Source organism: Camarhynchus parvulus, chromosome 5 (genome assembly GCF_901933205.1).
Source record: "Camarhynchus parvulus chromosome 5, STF_HiC, whole genome shotgun sequence".
Classification (NCBI taxonomy): domain Eukaryota; kingdom Metazoa; phylum Chordata; class Aves; order Passeriformes; family Thraupidae; genus Camarhynchus; species Camarhynchus parvulus.
In genome coordinates this window covers 533507-557298 of record NC_044575.1, presented here as the reverse complement: position 1 = coordinate 557298, position 23792 = coordinate 533507, and the positions used below count along the sequence as shown (strand labels likewise).

Below are 23792 nucleotides of genomic sequence, written 5' to 3'. Positions count from 1 at the left end.
GGATCTCCAGATCTTTTGGGATCTCACATACACCCATACACACACACATCCCTGCTCAGAGCAATGAGTCAGTCTCCTGATCTGGCTCACCAGCTCAAGGCAAGGAATAGGTACAATTGTGTAGGAGAGTGATAAAACCTCCTGAAGCTCTGCATAAGTGAAGTCCGTTGTCTACCATAACACTCTTTTTGTCCTTCTGCTCAACTAGCAAATTCCTCCTTCAAATATGCCGGCAGAAAATCAGATTTAATTTCCCTTCCTGATGCTGCATGTCCTCATCACCATCTTGTTGGAAGGGAAGGCGGAGTTTAAAATCTGTGCCACAGACATATGGAAGAATCACATTGATTTACTTGATATGGGATTGGGTTCCTAGTGACCGAACTTGGTATAATGAGATGAAATTTCTGTAGCTTCACAAAGCAGAGTTTGTGTTGCCTGGAAAGGTGTGAAATCTCCATCCTTGGAGGTAATCAAAACCCTACTGGGTGTAGTCCTTGCCATCTTACTCTAGCTGACCCTGCTTTGAGCAGAGGGATTGAACTAGAGGGATTTTAGAGGTGCTTCCCAATCTGGATGATTTTGTAAACTGAATGCAATTTAATGTAGTTTACTTTTTCTGTTAGCTGCCCCATCACAGAAGTAGGAGTTACATATCCAGACATCAGGAAGTAACCTAGCTAATACATGTGTTGCAAAGGTGTTGAACATTCCAAGAGACTTAAACTGTTTAAGATGTACAGATACTTCAAAGAAAAATTACTTGTGTCAAAGAAAATTTTAATGGCTGTTTTTTATGGTTTGTGTTACTGTTGAAATTCTAAGCAGACTTTTATTTGAAGTACAGTTACCAAAACCATACAAATATCTCTCACTCTTCTTAGAGCAAGAAGCACATTCCTTATCGAAACAGCAAACTGACTCGTTTACTGAAGGATTCTCTTGGAGGAAATTGCAGAACAGTCATGATAGCTGCTATTAGCCCATCCTCTTTGTTTTATGATGATACCTATAACACTCTGAAGTATGCAAACCGAGCAAAGGATATCAAGTCTTCTGTGAGTATATTGCTTTTAGTGATCTCTTGTCAAAGTACAATAATCTAGTATTAAAAGAAAAATTATTTCTTTTGGAATATTAGATTTTCCTTCACTTCTGACTCAAAAATTTGTTCTGTTACATCTTCTTTGTTAATGGTCAGCTTCTCCTTATCTGACTGGTAGGTGTAGTAGATACAAAGTAGATCTTAGATCTGGCCCAAAAGCAGCATAGCTTTGTTCATGATACGATGCTACCAGTTTGAAACAGTTTGTTTTGTGAGCATGAGATTTAGAAATAATCCTCAGCCAGTAGAATTCACATCCTTTTTTACTGTTTTGCTCTTACTTTCTCAGAGAGCTGTAATGTACATTAAAGAAATTTCTGACCACTTGTACAAGAGCCAGTCCAGGTTTGTACAGGTAGAATTCAGCTGGAGTCGAGAAGCTCAGTGAGATTGTCTTGATAAATGAAAAGCTGGAATGTCCTTTTCTGCTCTCTATTGTTTAATTTTATTTTTCATTATCTTTTTTATTGCAGCTCCTAATTCTCTTTATGTAATACAGGGTTCACTGTAGTTTGCATTTGTTGTTTACTTAAAGTTAGCTTTTATAATAAAATGCACAAGACAGACATTTAAATAGTAAAACTAATCTGAATAAATGCAAAATGTGCTTGCATATGTAAATGTAATTATTCTTGGTTTGTTGAGGGAAATGTCCTAGCCACGGGTGTGCAACAGATGACAGCAAAAGCTGACAGTCATATTCTCATTCTGCAAGTCAGAATTTTATTAATCTCTTTCCTCATAACATAGTGTATGTGTAACTATGTGCTACATATACACACTGTGCTTATTATGCATGAAAACATGAAGGAGCTGCCTTTAAATTCTGACTTGTTTCTTTACAGTTGAAGAGCAATGTTGTTAGTTTGGACAGTCACATAAGCCAGTATGCTAGAATTTGCAATGAACAAAAGAAAGAGGTACGTAAAAAATCTGTTGTTAAGAGGTTGAAAGGTTAACTCTTAACTTTGAATATAAAAAAATAGTTAATGGGATTAAATCTGTAAGGGTCTAACATATTTTGAAGTAAGAAAATTTCGTCTACTAAGAGGAATATCACCTGCTGCCGTTTGTAAAGCTGTTCAATATCAGCACAGAATGATAATTTTGGGAAATAAACCAAAACCCATATTTCAATTAAAGGGTGCTTCTTTTGGTTTAGATCCTAATGTTGAAGGAGAAACTGAGAGAATACGAAGAAAAGCAAGCAAGCATTCCTGAAAAACATAATACTGCAGAACTTTCAAACAACCAGCGAATAGAAATAGAAAGGTAAATGAATCACATTTGCTTCCAAGATGGAGTTTGTCTAAATTGTAAAAGCATTTGTAAAACAAACCTACTCTTTCCAGTATTGGTTTTCCCATTTTAACATTGCTTTACTTAGCTCTAGGTATGGCTTTGCCTAACGTGTTTTTTTCTGTTCAGAACAACTTGGTGGTGGTTTTAAAACGAAAGGGGAGGACGTAGGAAATGCCATGTGACAGGAAGGAGCATCTGAATGCTGGCTTCCAGCAAAGCTCCTGAACAGGTTGTGTTTGTGGGTAGGCAGAATGTCGTTTGCATAAATGACAGCAGCTCTGTCACTCTTGGCAGGCACTAGCTCAAGTGGGATCTTTCCTGCAAGGCTTGAGAGAGACAAAACCTGGAAGTTTTTCTACAAAGGGTTCACTTTATGTTTGTAGATTCCTTATTTTCTATTGCTTTAATATTTCTTGGCCTCTTTTTCTTCTTGGTAGTGTTCCTGTCTATCTTTTCTCTTGTGACAGTCTCATGAGAGAACACAAAGTGTAACAAACTAAAATGTGAAGTATCAATTTGTTGCAGAAATCGGTGTATTCCATGAAGAGTGTAGGTTTTGGAGAGACAGACTTTCTGGATGTGTGCATATCTCATCTTTCTGACAATTACTCGCCTAAGTTGATTCAGCTAACTTTTTTTTTTGTATTTGGCCCTTTGAATGTGCAGGTTTTTAACCTGGAAAACTTTCTGAGGTATAGTAAGGAACCATTCAAAGCAAGATATCTCTGTGTTTTATTTTAGTGCCATTGCAGACATTTCAATAAACCCTTTCATTCAGGTTATTTAAATTAAATTTTCAAAAGAAGTGTGGGCTTCTAAGTCATGTTGATAGTTCTGACAGTTTTCCTGCATATTTTTGCACTGTATGTCTTTAAGATTGATTTAATTTCCTGTGATTTGCCCTTTATTTCATTCTTTGTGTGTGGGAAGAGTCAGTCAAGGGCAAGGTCTCTAAAATATCTTTTCAAAAGGTTGGATGTATTCTATGCCCAGGTTTGCTGGTCAGAGAATGTTTGTTATGGAAAATCCACAGGGCCACATGTAAACCTGTCCCAGTCCCTCTGGATGTCAGAAATGATGTGCATGTCTCATTCTCTTCCTTCTCATGAGTATCCTGCCAGGTTCACCATACTGTTGTGGTGTGGGTAATGAATTGATTTCTCCCATTCATTTACAGGTTTTGAAGGTATTGTGCTGCCTTCTCCCTTTTAGCTGGGACAGGGAAGAGAGCCTTGTCCATGATCTTGTATTTAGGTGCAACCACCCATGGTTTTTGCATCACCGAAGAAGCATCACTTGCTTCTTCAAACCTAAAAGTCATTCATCCTTCTCCTAAAACTTGGAGGTGGGTTGTGTGCCAGCCCTTCAAGTCTTGAGCCTCTTAGGGTAGACAGTGGGCACTGGCTCCAGAACTACAACCAGCAGGTCCTTGAGCTCTTGGACACCAAATAGTGTAGGGGGGTTCATACCCTCACAGTACCTACAGGGTAACTTTGTAATTTTTACAGTGCAGACCAGAGGGTAAAGGTAACTCCATAAAAACAGAAATGTCCTATTTGAAAGGCTGAATCCATAAAGGCTTCTGTACTTTATGCTGTATTTGGAACACTAGTGAATATAAGTACACAAAAGGTTGGTTTTCCAGCAGTGGCTCCTCATAAGGAGGGTACAAAGAAGTAGAATCTCCACCCTCACCTGAATTATGCCCAGCTTTTTACTGTGATGGAAATTGGGAGGATTCAGTTTGATTCCTTATTGCTGTGTTTCCCAAGCAGCTGGGAGGAAGCACGTGGAGGACAAAAATTCTCCAAGCGGTACAATCAGTAGTATAGCTGTATGGATAGAAACAGTGTAGGGTAAAGCTCTGATACTCTGCAGCTGGCTGTTTCATTATTATATAATCTTTTAGGTTAGAAAAGACCTCAAAGATCGTAGACTCCAACCATTACCCTGTTATTGTTCCTTAAAGAAATAGCTCTTATAAATTCTGTGAGCACTTTAGTACACTTCTTTTTTTACCTAGATAAGATAGCATCCTCTAGACACTCAGTGAAAAGCTCTTGTATTGCTAAATCTGTGGAGAAGAATTATTTTCTTAATTCTGTTTCTTTTTAAAAGGTGAGTGATAAAACACTCAGAATAAAAGAGTTATTCAAACTTTAGACTGTAAAATAGAATTGCTACTTCTGAAACACTGGCAAGAAGTCAATTACATGACAAGAATGTCTTTTCATCTTTTCAGCTTGTTCTGGAGTTTTTGAGAACATGGTTCTTTTAAGTATTTTTACAGTTTTTAATTTTATTATTTTTTAATACTAAAAACTGGATAACCTCAAATGTTGCATGTCTTTAGAACACTTGCATGTTAAACTTTTATTTTCGTGTAAAGTTCTAACAACATAGGATGTGATGAAACACTTTGTATATGTGGTTGGTTATTATTGAGATGTACAGTATCTTTTTGGCCATTCTGTACTGTACATTTCCAGTATTCAGGAGTGAAGTGAAGAAGTGCCACCAGTGAAAGTTAGATTGCAGTATGGCAATGCTTCCAGGTCTTCTTGTTCTTGTTACTCTGACTTGTGTTGCACGCTAGGGGTACCCAGAGAAGTGGTTACTCAGTAACTCCTCGAGAACCATCTACCACAGTTTGGTTTCCCCCCCATTAGCCTGGTATGTGTTAAAACATGGTGAATGTTCTGATTTTTGTCCTCCGTGGGTGATGGAGGTTGTACAGCTCCTTCAGAGAAAGTGAGCATCCAAAGACCTTTGTGGTTCTCCATTTCTTTGAGGATAGCTAGCAGGGTTTTGAGCACCTTGTGTGTCTATGGAAACAGTAGTCTGATCTGTTTAATAAATAGATGTAAGAAGTAGAGAACATAGGTGTTTAGTATCTTCTGGAGTCAGAAAAAGTCATTTGAAGCTCCTTCACATAAGCCTTTTAAATCCCCGTGTTGTCTTCATAATTATAACAGGATTTATTTTTAGTGACTCCTTCAAAATTTCCCATCCCATTTTCAGTTCAAATACATAAAATTCTTACTGATGTACTGACATTTTATTTACTGCCTATCTATATTAGGCTTTACTCATTTCCTTTTCATTTCTTTATATTTATTTTATTAATTTGGATTTAAAAAATCCCCTACCAAAGAGATGGTCAGAAAAAGTCTTCAGTAAATAATTATTATCCTTTGGTTTTAGATACAAAGAAATACTTAAAAATGTTTTTACAAATCGTGAGGAAATCAGAAAAGAGTACCTCAAGGTGGAAAAGAAACTGAAAGAAAATACACTAAAGAAATATTACCAGAATCAATGTCATGAACAAATTCAACTGATATGCTCTGAAGAAAGAGTAGAAAAGGTGAGTTTTCTGTAATGTAGTGCAGGGTATCATCTCTTCATTTTGGTATAATTGTGTTAATTTTTCTTAAGTAATTGTGTAATGAGTTAATGCATAAGTATTCCATTCAAATGAAACACACAGATTATCACTCCTCTGTGACTGTTGATGTAGTGATGTAATTTTTGAGGTCAAGGGTACCAAATAGAAAAGGGCCTCTGCCTTGTTAGGACACTGCCTTGCTTCTATGCAACTTGGTGTTGCTGGGTTTGTGCCTTCTAGTTGTCATGTTTCAGAAACAGTGCAAAGATCAGAGGAGTTTGATATTTGAACATAGAGGATTTTCCTTTTTACTCAATGCTTCACCCTTTAGCAGGCTTTTTGTAGGATATACTCAACTTATAGGAATAATTTGGTTATGTTATATAAAAGTAAGGAAAAAATCTATATATAAAAAAAATTTGGTGAACATAATTTGAAAGTTTCCACCTTAAATGCTGATGATTTGGGGGGTGGGATTTTTTTTTCAGGCCACTTGCAAGCGGGATCTAAGGCTTTCAGCACTTAACAGCCACTACGTACGCATGCAGAAGAAGAAGGAAGAGCAGAGCAATCTCTTTGAGGAAAACACCAAGTGGCTGCACCGTGTGGAAAATGAAATGCGCCTCCTGGGTCAAGATGGTTGCATCCCAAAAGTAAAACACCTTTCGCTTTGTCGTGGTTGAGGATGGGGGAGAATTGGAAAAAGGGTAAAACCTCTGAGTTAGGAACAGCTTAATAATTGAAATAATTAAACTACATGGAAAGAGTATACAGAAAGAGGCAAATGTGTTTGGGCATGCATAGATAAGCATCCATGTGGGTCTGTTGGACTTTTAATGCTGATTGCAGCACACACACACTATTGGTCAAAGGAAGCTACAAATTCCTATTTATGCATGTAAATAAAAATCATTAATACTATTCTACTGTAAACCATTATTATAATAATATAGGTCCACTCCATCTTTACTGATCTAATATTATTTTTAGTTGAAGTTTTAGTTTCTTTCTACCAGTTTGACGTACAGCTGGTTGATTTTCATTTTCATTCCTAATTTCTTAAAGGAACTTTGTCAAGATCTGCAGTATTGCCATTTAAACCTAGAAGTTCAGGCCCTTAAAGCCCAGATTGAACACATGTTGGCCCTGGTGTCACTTCAAGATCAGTATAACAAGCAAACAGAAAAGTGAGTATGGTTTCATGGGAGGTGGGATAAGACATTCTGACTTGTAACTTGAGAATACGTCCTTAGATAATTTAGTTTTAATTGAAACAGAAGCAAGGTTCTTCTCAAACGGTTTGTTTTCTGGGTTAAAATTGTCTCTTCTTAAGGGAACTTGTCTTGCCTCTTGCTGTTTCACAGAGTACTAAATACTGCACTTCCAGTGCTTCGCAAGCAGCACCTGATGTTGAAAGAATCTGGGCTGACGAATGACTTAAATGAGGCTGAATATGCAGAGGTTGAGCAGCTGATTCAAAGACAAAAATCAGTAGCTTGGGCTGACCAGACTGAAGAAAAGGATCAGAATCAAAACTGTGAAGTAGAAATGTCAGCTATCTTTTCATTCCCACAGCTTGTGAGCAGACCAAACACCCCATGCAGTAAGTATGTCATTAATTTTTTTCTCTGCTGGAAGTACTTTTAAATATCTCCTGCAACAGTCAGATATCATCCATAAACACAGATGTGCACTTCTGCAGACACCGAAGCCAAATGTAAAATTGATTCTCAGACCCACTTTCTATAAATTTTGCACCATTCTTAATTGGATATGGGAAAGTAATTTACTTTTTCAATGGCTAGACACACACTGCAACAGATGAATTCATCCTCTTGTTGTAATGTACCCCATGTATCAATGTTCATAGATCCTGAGTGCTATTAAAAATTGCATTTCAATCTTTCATGTGACATTGATGGGAAAGGAATCAGTTTTAGTTGGTTATAATTCTGTTAAAGTGACTTGAAACATTAAGCAGGTATAGTTTTGTGTAGTTTCTAATAGCCTTGGGGGAGATGAGATTTACTATTAATTACAGGTTCACTTGGAAGCAATTTACTACAATATTTCAGGAGTTTCTGTTTCCAAGAATCAAAGGATTCACTGTATCTACCATGGAACTGACTTTTGATATATCCTGATGGCCCCAATTTTTCCCCATAATTCTATATAGCTGGCTTTTCTTCTTTAGCTGTGAAGGGAGCTGCCCTAGAGCATAATCTGGGTAAAAAGGGATGAAGAATCCTTATAGACAGTGCTTTTCTGATGGATTACATGCCAAATTTCATCCTGATAGTGCAACTGCTGTGGGGCCCATGCTTGTGTTTTGTGCAGTGGACAGGGAGCACTCAACACCCTGAGGCTTTCTCATTACTGCCAGTAATCCATAACTGACAGACATCCATCCCTAGGTAACTGAGGAAAAAGAGATAAATACTGCTTCAAAAATACTTCAGCTTCTCAAAAGCTGGTAGTCCCAAAAAGAGCATTGACCTCTGGTGAAGTGTGAAATGAGTTCCCTTCTTTTGAGAGCTTTCTTCTTCTCTACAGCTTTGAGAATGATTTTATCAAAACCACGTATTGCCCCTCTTCTCATGAGGAGTGTCTGTGATTTTTGGCATGTGTTCGTGTTGCTGTTGATGGTACCCAATAGTTGATACAGAGTGTTTCACTGTCTGCAGTGTGAAGTTCAGACTGTTGGCAGTGGGCTGGAGTTGTTTGCCTTGCTTTGTTTGTGTTTTGGTTGGTTTAGGGTTTTACTCCTGAGTGGCATTCATTTGATTGTAGTTTGGGTCGGTTTTTCTTTTTAATGTGTGCTTGCTTTTGTTTCTACAGAGAGGAGGAAAAGAAAGTTAGCAGATCTGCATGCTTACACTTCTTGTTCTGCCCATGTCAGTCAGGGATTCATTCAGCAAGGGTGAAAGCTGGTATTTCTTTTAAATCATAGGCTTTTGGTTTTAGATACTGGGGTTTTTGGGTAGAGGTACTCTTTTTTTCTGACAGAACAGATAGGGACACTAATCTAGAAGCTCTGTAATATCCTTTGTAAGGAAATGTTGATTGTAATGATTCTGTCTTGTCATACGTAGGTTATCATTCTTGTGAATTTTAGTTTCTGATGCTAGTAAGCTGTGTTAGAGTTCTTGATTAATCTACTTCTTTTCTACCTTTCTTGAAGTTTTGTGATGGAAGAGGCCTCATCAGTTCTTAGTGAAATCAATACTAAAATTACCTAATTTAAATTCCACATGAACTATTAAAACATTAATGTTTAACTTTATTAAAGTCATTAGGCATTGTTTAAGGGATTTTCTTGAAAACCTTCTGTGTAGGTTTTCCAATTATTCTGTTATCCTCAAGTTCTTGAACTTTATGTTCAAATAGGTAAATTCAGTTTTCAGCTAAGACAGACTTTCTACAGTTGTAAATGGTGTCTGCCTGAAGATTATCGCAAAAATCTTTTGTGGTATTTTTATGATTTTTATTTGCTCTTTGGAAGAGGAAATAGAAGGCATTACTGTCGCTCCTTTCCCCCTCTCATTAGATGCAGGATACAACATGGTAGAAACAACCATTCTCCAAATTTTGCAACCTTTAGGGAAAGCTTACCTAAAATCCTAATGGTGTTGATACAATCACTTCAATACAAGTGGGGAGGAAAAAAGTCATCCACTTACTAATGCTTGAGGGATTTTTTTCTGTTTAGCACAAACAAAACCAAATTTCTCCTCTTCAATTGTTTGTTTGTTTGATGGCAATGCAATGATTCCTTGCTATGAAATGTAAGTCTGGAGCATTTAGATTGAGGAAGAGAGTGTACTAGGTCTGCTAGTAACAAATCTCAGATGTTGCTTTGAACCTATGTTAACACATTTGAAAGACAATTTTTGTGAAAAAATCCCTCTGCAAAGATGAGATAGCACTAATGTACAAAAAACAAACCATTATGAGAAAAATGATCATTTCTCTTCAGTGTAGGCTTGCAGAATAAATAATTGTATCTCTTGTGGTACTCAGAATTATCTAGGGATGTGTGCAGTATCCACCCCTTATCCAATTTGGAAATTTCAATCATGAACAAACTACAGGTCCCTCTTTAGTTACTCTATGTTGAGACTGGGAGGGGTACAGGAAACCATCAGTATTTAGACACTGGTGGATTCTGTGTGTTGCAGTAATCATTGCAGAAACTTTTTTAATGACACAAACTTTTGCCTGTGGTTCTTTGAGAGAACCATGACAATGTTCAAATGCAAATTAATTGTTATTGGATGTTTTCACATAAAAATTAAGGTCTTTTAAGTCAAATAACTTTTCTGATTACAAGCACTTTGACTCTCCAAAAGGTCAAAGCAGCTACATAATTTCTGCAGAATAGGTAAAACTATACAAGCAGGACCTTAAGGTCTTGTGTGTTTCTTTGGAATTGACTACATTTGTTGAACTGGTCCTGAAGAACAAAGTCAAACTAGTAATTGACATGGGAAAAGAATCTGAAAATTGCAAAGAGAAGGATGGCAAAGGTGAAAGGGTAGGGGATTTATTCTGGTTTTGTTAAGTCTTCTACAGAAATAAATTCTTGGAATATAATTCTAAATATTTTTACTTTATTATATTAATTGATTTTGATGTTATCCTGTTGTGAGGTCCTTCCAATCAGGAGTTTGAAAATAGCAAAGAATTTCAGCTGATTTGCAGTAATGCCCAAGTCTTTGTTTGTAATGAAGATGACTTCCTTGGAAAGGGTCTCTCATATTAAATAGTATTAAAGTTGTAGTCAGGAGGAAAAGATAAACATGTTTCCTGGCCATTCATTCAATGTCAGTTTCTATGGTCAAATTATCAAGGTGGTCAATTCTTGTGAATCAGCTCTTGATTTCTAGTGAAAGCTAATTAAAGTTCATGTGCTTTGCCAAAGCACATGGAAGGCTTCGCTACAGGAGATGACCTCCTTCTATCTTCTTTTTCCTTTAGCCTTTGAAATCTTTAAGCACCTTTTGTAAAATTCTGACCTTAATTAGAAGTTAAATTTGTTGCTTTTTACAGAAATCCTGGCTTTCCAATATCCTTTTTTTTTTTTGCCACATATATTAAAAATTTAGGTGAAGCTTGTATATGCTTAATGTAACTATAAGTATGCAATGTCATGAACAATTTAACTGTTTGTCTCAAAGAAAGCACAGGCTGTGGAAACAAGTTCATTTAAGAATGTATTTGGGAATCCATTCTTAAGTGTTCATTAATGGGGAGCCATAGAGTATTCAGAGTTCAGCCTGATGGGTGGAGAGCTCTGACTGGTATTTGCAAGTATTTCTTTGAATGGGGAAGTTCTTGGCATTGTTTCAAGCATCCCATTTCCAGAAGCCTTACTTTACATTACCACTGAGAGGATGGAATTGATTTATAGGAAAAAAAAAAAAAGGAATCCATTGCCTCCCCTTGTCACAAACGTTCTGATCTGAAAAGTCAGTTTTTTATTTTGTGTGGCAGGAAAAATTGAAGTATAGTTGCATGTAGTAAAAGATTTTAATAAAAAGTGGGAAAAGCATGTGCCTTGAATAGGAAAGATTTCTCTAAGCAGCTCTTCCATACTGTCTTAGGTGACTTCTGAGTGTTTTTTCTCATGCTGTGTAAAGCAGTACACCTGATCACAGACTTGCAAGAATGCACCTTGGATTTGAGCCTTTTTCAGTTCACAGCTGTTGTTTGTGAACCTGTTGTGAAAATTGCCATCACAGTGACGATGCCTTTGGGTTACAGAAATATGAAATAATTGAAATGCATTGACTAGACCTCATTTGCAATTTGGAATTCCATGAGTCAGTTGTTAAAGGAATGAAAATGTATGATTAGAATTGTAATTTGATCAATCAGTGGTAGCCCAGAAATGTTTATTGAAATGAATACATTAATATTTAATTTCACTTTAGCAGAACAACCTGCTAGACTTAATTTAGCACAGTTTCCAGAAATAATCCCCTTACGCATGTATTAGCATGAGTTCCAGAAGAAGACAAGTCTTGGCCATTATTTTGTCCTAATGTCAATTAGAACTAACTCAATTCATCAGAGCTGTTTTGCCATGAGCTCTGCTCATTTTTCCTGTGACTCATGTTTCGCACATAGTGCATTCTGCTTCTGGTATTAGTGCCCAGGGCTGTAAATATCTGCTATTGCTGTTTCTTGTCAGATAAATCAGTACTTCTGAGTAGTCTTTTGGGACAAATGATACAGCAGACTTAGGACCAAAACCACCTCATGTCACTGGATGGGGGCAGTTGATCAGTGGGTGATGGCTTTTATGTTAAATTTCTGAGTGAATCTCTTAAATGGTATCTTCAAGAACTTTGACAGTTATCATTTATAAACATCAGCCTGAAATTAAGGATCAGCAAATATGTGATCTCTTCTCTAACATATATTTGAAATCATGTTTGTTTTTAAAGAGATGCATTGTAGCTGTTAAAGTACTAGTTAAGGAAATAAAACTTCCAAATTTTTCTTTTAAGCTACTTCATCAAGTTAACTGTGGCTGTTCTGTAAAGCATAGAAGTGATTCATTTTTGTACATGAAATAAAAAATATTACTGAATTATGATGGTATTGATGCAAAAGATTGAAGTAGCTGTAAAACATGAAGCAAATATAGGCTATAACCATAATATCCCTGCCTTATTATGGAACAAATTTGAAATGTTTTTTTTTATATAGTTGGAGCATGTTGTCTATCTTTCAGTAGGAAAATAATGACAATATTTAATGATTACCATTAGCCATCCATTCAGGAACTAGTTGTATTTGTTCTTTAAGGAAATATAAATAGCCCTACTTTGTTCTCCACAGTGTCATCCTCAGTACCAGGTATTTAGAAATGTATGGAAGTAGTAGAGTTTCTGTAGCCCCTTCTGTTGTCTGAGTCCCTTTTACATAAACTTCTCCATAGTAGCTATTAAAAGCACTTGCCAAAAAGTTAGCAGTTAGCTTCAGTATCTTGCTCCCCTTAGTAAGGTGGAAATAGCAACACTGGCAGTTCTTTATTTTGTGGGTCCCAGTGTTTTTCTTGCTGTATTTTATTTACCTGAGGTCATGACTGTTTGGAGCTATATACAGTAGAACAAGAAGCTCAAGTGGAATTAGGATTTTGGAGTTGTTTTTGTCACATCATATTTGGTTTGTTATTTAGTGAAGCCAAGTTAAATACAATATTGCTGGTTTGTCTACCTGTTTATGGTGTTAGGAGCAACCTAATATCCTCACAAAAAGCTGTGGGAAGGAACACTTCTTAAGTATCTTGTATTATTTCCAACACTTTAATGACAAGAAAAGCTTGTTGTGTTTTAACTTTGTTTTACAGTAAGTTTTATTCCAGAAATAAATAGATTTTAAAAATAGGTCTTTGTTTTTGCTAACAGCTTATATTTGCCTTTTATAGAATTCCTGAAACTATCGTTATTAGTTTACTTGTATTACTGTAAAAATGCTCTCCAGTATGATGGAATTCATCAAATTATTTATGTTGGCAGTACTTTTGTGTTCTTTACGTATTTGGTTAATGATTTAAATGCTGGTATTTACAGTTAATTTGAAAATGCTTCCAATATTTAGGCCTGTAGAAGCTTCTAAACCTTGGCACTCCCACCAAAATGTTTCTCCATCAGAGTTCCTTCTAGTAACTTTAGGACATTAGCAAAACCTCAGTGTCTTACAGTAAGCAAACTTTGTGAAACTGAAACCTCCCGGTCCTAATGTAGCAATGGACTAATAGAATTCTAACCATTCTTTTTCCTGAAACAGACATTCAGATACATATAAATAGGAGTAAAAACTAATAAATGAATATTTTAAATGTGTCCTGAGTCACTTAATGGATAGTTATTTCAAACACCAGATTATATAAACCTTTTCTTGTATTTAAGAATATAAGATGTTAAAAGTCTTTTTAAAAAGATTTAGATTCAATTTCTGGTTGTGATGACTAGAATTTTTTTAAGATTTTTTTAGTCTATTTACACTGAGGTATATATTGTACTTATTAAAATAAAATTAAAGAGCAAGTACATAATGAAGCATAGCATTGTTGATCGTGACAAAGAATAGATGTTTTAAATTGTTCATAAATAAGTTTCTTGTTTGTTACTAAATCCAACCAAGTCTTGGAGAAGTATGTCTTTATTGCAGTGGGCCTTCTTTATTTTGGGTGGAGGTAAAGATTATTTGGGGAACACTCAGGCCCTGAATTAGCTTAATGTTTAGATTACAATTAGCATCTCAGCAATCTGCTGCATTTCACCCGATGAAAGCTGGCTGTGGATTAGATGTGGTATAAGATAACAATATATTTTGTATTTTAACTAAGAAAAGGTCCTTTACATACATCAAGTGAGCTGTTCCTAAATGCACACATAGACAAATTCACAATTCAGTTATTTCATGCCAGGTAGTCCTCTCAGGCCCAAGTTTTCCACGTATGTGTTTCTTCAAAGCTCCAGGCAATGTAAAGGAATTGGAGTTGTTCATGTAATTGTCCACAGTGCTTTTTTCCCATGAGCACTTTAAACATTGCTCATTCTGACACTGAGCCCCTGAGTCAGGAATTAATGTTTGCATTGTTTTTTCAATGGTTTCATTATTGAATTAAGTTGTGACAACATAGCATAGACTCGTGGCCTGTATGTAATTTCCTTGGTACTTGTACATACTTTGATACAATCTGTTGTATCCTCCTGGCACAGGTCTAGGTCTCACTGTGGTCCTTAAATCCTTGGCTGTCCCTTACAGCTCTGTTTTCCATCTTCTAACTGGGCATCATCTCACCTAGCTGAGTATCCCATCATATGGCATGTCTAGTTTCAAGGTGTGTACCAAAACCAGTGTTGGGATCGACCCTCCTTGGCTTTGCTTCATGAGGACCTTGCTTGGGCCTTTTCCCAAGATATCTGATTTCTGTGCTTGGGGAATCAGCGTTTTTAAAGCCTCTTGGCAAGTTTGGATGCAACTGGGCAATGAGGTCAACATTAAATGGGGCCTGAGAAATGGTAAGCAGAGAAAAAGCTACAACTATTTAAGCCTTGCTTTCTGTAACAAATCAAGCCTGTGGAGGTGAAATAATACAATACATACGTGTTCTTAATCTTTGTCATGTTCAAAGAATGTTTTTGGAACAGTTAAAATGCCCTAAGTGTTAACACATGAGAGAGAACTATAGAAGCATTCAGACTGAGGAGTTCAAACTAGCTTTCTGAGGCAAAAATAGAATGAAATTTAGAAGAAATAAATATTTATCAACACTGTTCTAGGAATACCGTAGCTATTTCCCGAGTAACTTGCATCAATTTAAAAAGCAGGAGTTCTTTTTGCAGTTGAGTTGCTCATAGGCATGAAGTAGGCAATGCAGAAAAGAGGAGTTATGACTCTGGCTGCCAGCTGAAGGGGATCCAATCCATAGGCATTTTAAGGATACTAGGCTTCATTTCTTAAATTTGCACTGGAAGTTAAATATAGAAGCACTTGGGGTTTTGACAGCTCTCTCCTGCTCTTGATTTGTTTAAAAAAATTCCATAGCTTTTTGGTATTATAACTGTGTAAGTCACCATTTGAACAGTGAGCTGTGTCTTAAAATTATCCTCCTTCACTGAAAGCTTGAGTAAGAGAAAGGCCTTTTCTGTCTTGCTTTGGACATTGCCTTTATTAGCACCTGCTTGAAAATAAAACCATTATAACACCTGAAGAACAACAGTTTAAATCAGGATGAATGAGAATGGCCAATTGCGCTGTATTGGTTGTTTTATTTTTGAGGGTTGGGGAACTTGTTAGTCAAGAGCTTTGCTTCCCACAGTTGATATTGTAGGGTGACAGAATCCTACTAACTTTAACTTCTTTGTTTGCTCCCTTGCAAAACACTGCTTTCTCATTTGCAGTGTCAGAAAATTTTGTCCTTCTAGATGGCTCTGTGTCATTCCTTTTTCAACAGTTTCTCATTATTCTGCGTGGTACTTGCTGGGGAAAAAACTGCTGTGGTCAGGAGTCAGCTCTAGGTTATTGCAATTGTACCACCTTAAAGTAAGAGTTTTGTCATGGGGGTGCAATAATTTTCAATACTCTTACTCTTCCATTCCCTCTGGTCATGTGTCAGATCTTAGTTGTGATTATTTCTATAATCTCTGGGGTTAACTATGCCAACTTATGCACGTTTATAATATTTTGAGTGTTATTGTAAATCAAAGGTGACTCCAACGAAGGGGATAGAATGATGAGGAGGACTCTGTGGATATCAGAAGGCTGATTAATTACTTTATGATACTATACTACATACATTCCATCTAAACTGAATGTGCCAAGCAGTCTCTCTGCACACACCTGCTCACACTGCCCAGAATCTCGTGACTGTGAGCTGACAGTCCCCACACACACACACAACTGACCCTGATAGGCCAAGGAAACAAAACATCCTCACTTTGGGTATACAGTCTCCATATTGCATTCTACAGGCACAGCAAGTGAGAAGAATTGTGTTTTCCCTTTTTCTGAGGTTCAGAGAATGTGAATCTCAGAAATCTTTGGGAAGAATTGTGCCTTGCTTTTCTCTGTGAATTGTGGCAACAGAGTGTCACAGCAAATGCCATCTTAGACAATGCTTCAATAGAAATAATTTCACTTACATGATCAAGTTGATATGTATATGAAATAACCAGTATTTGTAATAATTTCTCCTAATGTCTCACTAGGGAAGAGGAGGGGAAAAGCCAGATGTGAGTAGTGTGTGCAGTTAGATGTGCTAACCATCATTACTTTTGTTTGACAGGCACCTCTTTAGGTACACCATCACAAGAAATGAGTAGCAATACCCAACAGGTGTTAGAAAACACAGAACCACCACAGAAGAGAACGAGGAGGAAGCTGATGGACTCTCCAGTGGTAGCTCCAAGCCCTCCTGCCTCCAGCCACTACAGCTTGCAGCACCTGGAGGATTCTCTGGCCAAGGAGGTGTACCCTCTGGTGGATACTCCAGACTCCTGCAGAAAGCCAGGGCCCAGCTTCTGTGCTCAGGCTGTGCTGAAGGAGGCTTTGCACCTGGCAGGCCTGGGGACAGTCAGTGCCTGCAGTGCAGATGTGGCAGCCAGGAAGGGCAGCATCATGGACACCACGTGTGATGTGATCCCAGAGAGCCACCAAGCTCTCATGAACTCCACTATCATTCTCTATGAAGGTACAGATGAAACAGCTGAAATGTCTGCTTACTCATCTGTGAAGGAGTCACAGCCTTGCAGCAATAGCATTGTGCAAAGGTATTTTCATTTTTTATGGATGAGAAACATTACCAAGTCATTTAATCCTGTCTGTCTTTACAGCTGGCTTTTTCCATTTCTATCCATTTTATAAATAAACCCAACATTTTGAAAATCAAACCCTCAATTTTGATCAACATCAAATTCAATTCTGCCATTATTTGAACACAGTAGTATGTTAGTGACAACAAATGAAGTTGAAAGCTTATCCTGTTTTTGAAGATATGTACCAAAAAGAAAATACAGCATTTTCTAAATTGATTGTGATGCCTCAGACAAGTTACTTTCTCTAAGCCTTATGTTTTCTGTTTGTAAAATGGATACTTAACCTCTCCACGTTGTGAAATGCCATGCTTAAAGCTGCTGTGCATGTCAGAAGTCTTCAAAGCTTCCTCAAATAACATTAATGAAATTAATTTCCAGTTTTGGTTTTCAACTTACCATATATTCATTTACAATTAAGAACAAATTTACTTGACTTTTACGGGAATATGTTTTACAAAAATATAATTCTTTTATTTCAGACTTGATTTTTCTTCCTTAAGAAGCAAAAATTCTGCTCCAGTATTCGAGAAGCCCTCATATATGGCAATGACTTCAGCTGCTCAGAGAAAAAGAAAGATACTAAGGTAAGATTAAACTAATCCTTAAAAAAATTCTATACAAAATGAATTTTCATTTCTTATGTTCTTACTTCAGTTTCATTCTAATATTTCAAATCTGAAAACCTCTTATAGAAGTCATTTGGACCTGCATATGACATGTTCTGATTCAAATATGCTTGGATTCAATTGAATTTTTTTGTTGCTTTTCTGGGTAACTTCAGTAGATTTTTTTTCTTTAGTCTTGGTTTAAGAACTTCTGTTTTAATAATTACAAATATCATGTCTTGTGTTGCTGCTGTCTACTCAAAATAGAAAGATGGCACATAATTCTGAAAAGAAAAATTTTGTCATCAATTAAAAATCTAAGTTTTTTGAGAATGTTCTACCTTTGCTGCAGCACATTAGAAACTACCAAAATGGAAAGCAGGGGAAAAAGTATACATGACAATACTTAAGTGATCAACTTTGATTTACTGATAATTCATTTTCAGTCTCATATATTGCGACTTAATTTTTGCAATCTGCTCTAGGAAGAACTTTTGTATCATCACTTCTTTTAGGGTTTATGACCCTAAAAGAGATTTAGTAGCAGGAGTACCAGAAAAGCTGAAACTGAATAGACATTAAGTTGAATTGTAATTTTTTGTGTAGGTACTTCTTTGGTTTTGGGCTTCTTTTTACTGTATTTAAACCTGATCAGCTATGAAACAGCTGGTCTATCTATTTTTTTCCTATTTCCAAAAGTAGAAATTGTTAAAACCATTTTTAAAATCATGTTACAAATGACCTGTTGCTAGACATGAGTGGAGCTACTACTGCACAGGTCTTATAAGGAATATCTCAAGACTGTTGGGACAAGGCTATAGACAGATCACAGGACATGGAAGAAACTTTAGTGCCTTTTTGTTTATTAGCACCTTTAAAATAGAGAATTATGCTTGAAGATCAGTTATCTGGTCTAGTTTCCTATAACTGTTGTGATTGTTATCAATTACTGTACTGAACTGTCTTGCTAGGAGGAGGAATAAACTCTTCTGCTCTATGATGAGAAAAGAGGCACTGGTTAGTTTTTCAAATAGCTGATTATGAATTTAGGAAAATAAATCAGCTGTTCTCTGAAACAAAGCTAATTTTTTCTACATTCTCTCTAAGGAAAGGTGAGGGAACTTCTGAAGCCTGGTTTATCTAGTTTTAAGGTAAAAGTTCTCAGAGAGGCTTTTGAGGTACTTTTTTTTTCGTAATAATTCTGCAATGATTTTAAAACATATATATATATATGCTTATTTCTTCCCAAAAGACTCGCTGTTTCTGTTCACCTGTTTCTTTTGTGTCTCAAACTTATTACCCAGTACACTACAGAAAAATCCCACAACTTCTGTTCCTTTTACAGAGATCATTGTGCCTGAGTAACTAGCCTGTAGAATGAAATTCTTTATGGTTTTGTCTAGCAGTTGGTGATGAAGAGAAGGAATGAAAACACATTTCTGAAGGAGAAAAGGAGTATGCTCTTACTTTTCAGAGTGCCTTCATTCCGTTCTCTTCTTTACTTTTTCCCTCTTTTCTCCCCCATGCTTTCCCTCGACCTGAAGTGGGTCGCTCCAGTCATTCATCTCCTACTAATGCTAGAATAAAAATATAAATTTCAGTCATATGGTCCACATTAGAATTATAATTTGAAACAGTTGTATTTTCAGGACAAGGGATTAGAGGCAAGTCAGTCATAAGAGACTATTTTACCAAATAATGGTATATTCTTATTGGCATAAGTTCTCTTGCAAGAGGCATGCATGAGTAGATTTTTAGGACTGGCACAAGGAAAGTCTTAGTCTTTGCTGCTTGCTATATATTTTCATTTAGGCAGAAAATTATTATTAAGAAAGTGTGAGTTAGGGGACTCTAAAGTGGAAATAATACAATATTTATTACAGGAATAGGAAAAGCCTAGGAACTTGGGACATAAATACCATTAGCTTGTTTATGAGGCTGTCTGGCAGAGTGGAACCCGGGAAGTTTGTGAGGCAATTGCAGAAGGGTGAGATCAGATAGGTTCATAATTTTCACTGTAGACCTTAAGTCCATCACATAAAGTGCTGTGGATAAAATATAGAGGTTTTGTTTTAATGAATTTGAAGCTGTAACAGTTTTCTTGCAGCTTAGTTAAAAAGTATTGTCTGCTATGAAGCCACCCACTCCAACTGTGTTGGAGGCTGTAGAAAAGTTATTGCAGCAATAAAAAAATGTGATTTGTTCAATAAACACAGCTTGGTCATTTCAAGGATTTTGTAACATGCCTTAAGATTATTTCTTAGTATAATTTGTATGTGATGGCCATCAAACTGGCTTCTGTGGTTTCAAACAAAACTATGACATATGGTCCTGCCTTTGTATACAAGTGCCAGCATTAGTCCTTATTTTCACAACTGAAGCATTCTTGTAAATTTTTAAAAAGGAGAAAGGGGAAAGTGTCCATAGATATACATAATAAATTAGTTTATTCTTTGCATTCTGTTACGATTCTGTCAACACTGGATAATATTTAAAGTATTTATACATTGCAAGGCCAGACTCACTGTGAGCAGTGACTGTACTGAAGGCAAACTCTTTGTGGCTCTTTTGCAGCTCCACCTCGAACACGGTGCTGGGCAGCCTGCAGGCGCCAGGCGCTGCCAAGCGCTCTCGGCAGGACGTGCTGCTGAGCCACGCAGCCCTGAGAGTGCCCCAGGGGGCTGGTGAGTGTCAGGGCTGGCCTGGGGGACACTGCCTTTGCTGCCTCAGCCTTTGGCTTTGGTATTTTTCACATTCTCTGCTGCTTTAGTGTGTGGGTCTGAGCTTCACATGAGGGAATGGTGAGCTCTGTGCACAGAGCAGGGAGACAAAACAATTCCTGCTCCAGCTGGGCACCAAGGACAAATGATCCAAATCTCAGCCCCAGAGCACAAACCCCGTGGGCTGCAGAGAGAAAAACAAGCAGGGTGGGACTGCAGGGGCTAAAGCTGGAATGGGACAATGAAGTGCAAGGTGCAAATGGAGCAGAACTGATCCCAGGGAGAGACCCCGGGAGCGCTCGTGCATTTTGGGGCCATTTTGGTTCCTCTTGGGTGCAGCCCTGGCTGGGCTCTGGTGCTGCCCAAGGTGGATCCATGGAGGAGATGCTTGGAATCAATCCCTGCTTTATTCTGTAGCTCTGTCCAGCCCCTGCTCTAGGGCAGCCTGCACAAGGTGTCTGTTTCTGGGACAGGCGTCACCTTGGTAACAGTGATTGCACAAGTTAATTAATTTTGCACTTGCCTCTCAATTCATTTTGTCACTTTAATAGCACGTGTTGCTGTGACAGTGTCCTAAGCCATTGGTTTGAATAGTATATCCTTTTTTTTAAAAAAAAGTGTCAGAATGTCAGTTATATAGATAGTAACTAATCAAAATTCAATTCAATATTATTACAAGGTTGTTGGGAAACCCTTTTTCCCAAGAGTCAAGGTCTTCAATCCAGAATAGTTTATTAACTTGTTGAGAAATTTTTATTAGCAATTATGTCTTGGCTCAAGTGTGGCTTATCAAGAAATAAAATTCTCTAATAATTTCCATATCAGTTTTTAATTCTTTGCTTTATTTTACAGCACCAAACTGCTGTGTTTTAACAGATGAAATGTATTTTCAGAGATTTATTGGTCTTAAAATTTAGGGCTGTTTTGGACAAAAACAATAACTGAGGCAAAATTATTTTGCTTTTAACATACTGGTGATAATAATATTAGCAAGTTCTATTGTGTGAAAGTTTACCTCAATTATATGGCTTCTCTCTGAGATGTATAAATCTTTTCTGTGATAAAATCAGTTACAAATACTTTTTTTGCCAATGTTCACAAATCTCTTCACAATTCTGTAAAAACCTCTGCCCTTTCTAGTGCATGGCACTAAGTTGCTTGGCACCTGAAGCAGATTTTAACGTGCTAAATCTGTACAATTTTCCTTCATCTCTGCCTCCTTTTCCTCTCTGTCTTCAGAGATACACTTAACAATTTTCTTGGGCTAACTAGAGGAGATCCAATATTAGTTTTAATATTTTAGTCTGCTTTTCTTATGAAATAGAAAGGCAATGTGAGAAAACATTTCCATGGTGCGGCTTTTTCCAGTGCTATGGGCACTACAGTGGTTTTACAGCACATACGTGTTTTTAAGTAAAAATTGCTGTGAGGGAATGTGAGGGAAAAGGTCTTATTCTGTATTCATTGGAAATGTTGGGGTTGTGTTACCAGAAGCTTTCTGGAAACTGAATATATGAGTCTAACTCTGTCTAACCAAGTGACTTATTAGGTAGATTGCATACAGGGTTATATCAGTATCAATGTCTGCTCCAGCAGACCAGGTTAGGAAGGTTCCACTCTTCAATCCCAACTCTGGAATTGAGGAACTATGGAATGCAGAAGCACCTTTTGAAATGAGAATAAAACTTAGATTATTCAGCATTGAACTGAATATGAAATAGACTTGATTTTTGAGAGCATGCATTACTAGAGCAGAATAAACCTTAAGTAAATACCTAAGAGGGTTGTTTTCAGATTAAAAGGACAAAACTTTCTGTAATGATGTAGTGATCATTTTTCAATGCTTTTCTATAATAAGAAGGATTAATAATGTTTTTTCATATTTCTACATGTTTTTATAGACCATTGTGCTTTTTTAATAGCATCTCCTGTCAGTTGAGGGTCTAATCATGGGACTTTTCTAGACAATTAAAACCCTGCATTACTGAGCTAAGAGTGATTACATGTTTGCAAATTAAAATGAGGTTTTCAGTAAAGGAAAGAAATACGTAAAAATTCTTAGACCTATTCTGAAAAGGAGGTCCATGTCAGTTACAGTCTACTTACGTTTATTGAAGGAGTTTCTCTCTATTTCTAATAGCATTTCATTCTTCACTAGGAGTTAAAATGAAGAGCAGGAAGCAAGAACAGAATATGCCAAGGAACTTCATTAGAAGCCTTTCTCAAGGAAATGTCCCACTGGATGTTAAATCAAGGACATCAAAAAATCTTCTACTTCGTGTTTCCAAGAAAAAAACTAGGATTTAGTTCCGAGTTCATCCCTATTTCAAGCAGGATTGATGGATAGCAAATGTGAATAGGATGAATTGTGATTTCCTCCTGTAAATAGTTTTGAGAGTTTCAAGGTGGAAATCTTACAAAAGTTATTTTGACCCCCTAAATTATTTTCATTGGACTAACTTCCTTGTGTTAAAATAAATTTCATTTGGAAGCAAGTTAGGCAGATGCTAATATTAGAACATGTTCATGCTTAGCATTACAATGCCTTAGATGTTCTTAGATTGTTAGCATCTATGGATGACCTGTGGAGTTCCAAGAGACAGAAAAATATTTCCAAAACTGGTGTTTTTTTTTTTTTTTTTTTTTTTTTGTCTTTCTGGTTTTTAGTCTGGTACTTGGTTGTAAATGTTCCAGTTCTGTTTTTTCAATTTAATTCAGCTGTAAATATGTCTTTTATCAATGACTTCAAATAAATTTTAATATTATTAAGAGCAATATAATGTGAAATGTATTTCTACCAAATAATGTTCCTTTCTTCTCTTACAAAAAATGTCTAAATTGATTTTGACAAATATATTGTTACAAGTACATGCTGTTTATAATGACTTCTAGCAAATCAGTAATATTCAGAGACAGAGCAATGTATAGCTGTGCTGTAAGCATGACAGTCTGCCCTGCCTTCAGAATGTCATTCTGCTGTGTTGGGCCTGTGCAAATGAAGTGAATTTCTCCAACCTGGTGAGAGCCAGAGGAAGAAGTCCTGAAAGTAGTTTGTGATGTCAGAACTGTCTGAAGCAAGGAGCTTCCCACTTGATCAGTTCACTAATGTGCTGCAGAATTCATCCCTGACACATTGAAGGAGCATTTTCCACAAGCCTCTGAAGAAGGAAATGGATGGAAGCTGCCTGCAGAAACTTTCAGAACCACTTGTGGGAGGAGCAGACCATGGTGCAGGAGCAGTCTTCATTGGGGAAGTTCAAAGAGGAAGAAATAATTTCTTAAGAAATAGGCTTTGCTTGTTAAAAATACTAGGAGAGAGAAATTGAATCCTCCTAGTTG

General features: G+C 36.8%; 1 protein-coding gene across 2 annotated transcripts in view; it reads left to right on the top strand.

The window, feature by feature from the left end:
- Positions 1-23190, top strand: part of KIF18A (kinesin family member 18A) — a 31094-nt gene extending 7904 nt beyond the window's left edge. For both annotated transcript variants that reach the window (XM_030950008.1, XM_030950007.1), the window contains 11 exons: positions 885-1058; positions 1951-2025; positions 2268-2377; positions 5612-5774; positions 6284-6448; positions 6861-6982; positions 7160-7398; positions 16600-17083; positions 17608-17712; positions 20308-20417; positions 22612-23190. In XM_030950008.1, coding sequence (XP_030805868.1) covers positions 885-1058; positions 1951-2025; positions 2268-2377; positions 5612-5774; positions 6284-6448; positions 6861-6982; positions 7160-7398; positions 16600-17083; positions 17608-17712; positions 20308-20417; positions 22612-22760 — 1896 coding nt within the window. In that variant the 3' untranslated portion in view covers positions 22761-23190. The remainder of the gene's footprint in view (positions 1-884; positions 1059-1950; positions 2026-2267; positions 2378-5611; positions 5775-6283; positions 6449-6860; positions 6983-7159; positions 7399-16599; positions 17084-17607; positions 17713-20307; positions 20418-22611) is intronic.
- Positions 23191-23792: the final 602 nt, after the last annotated feature.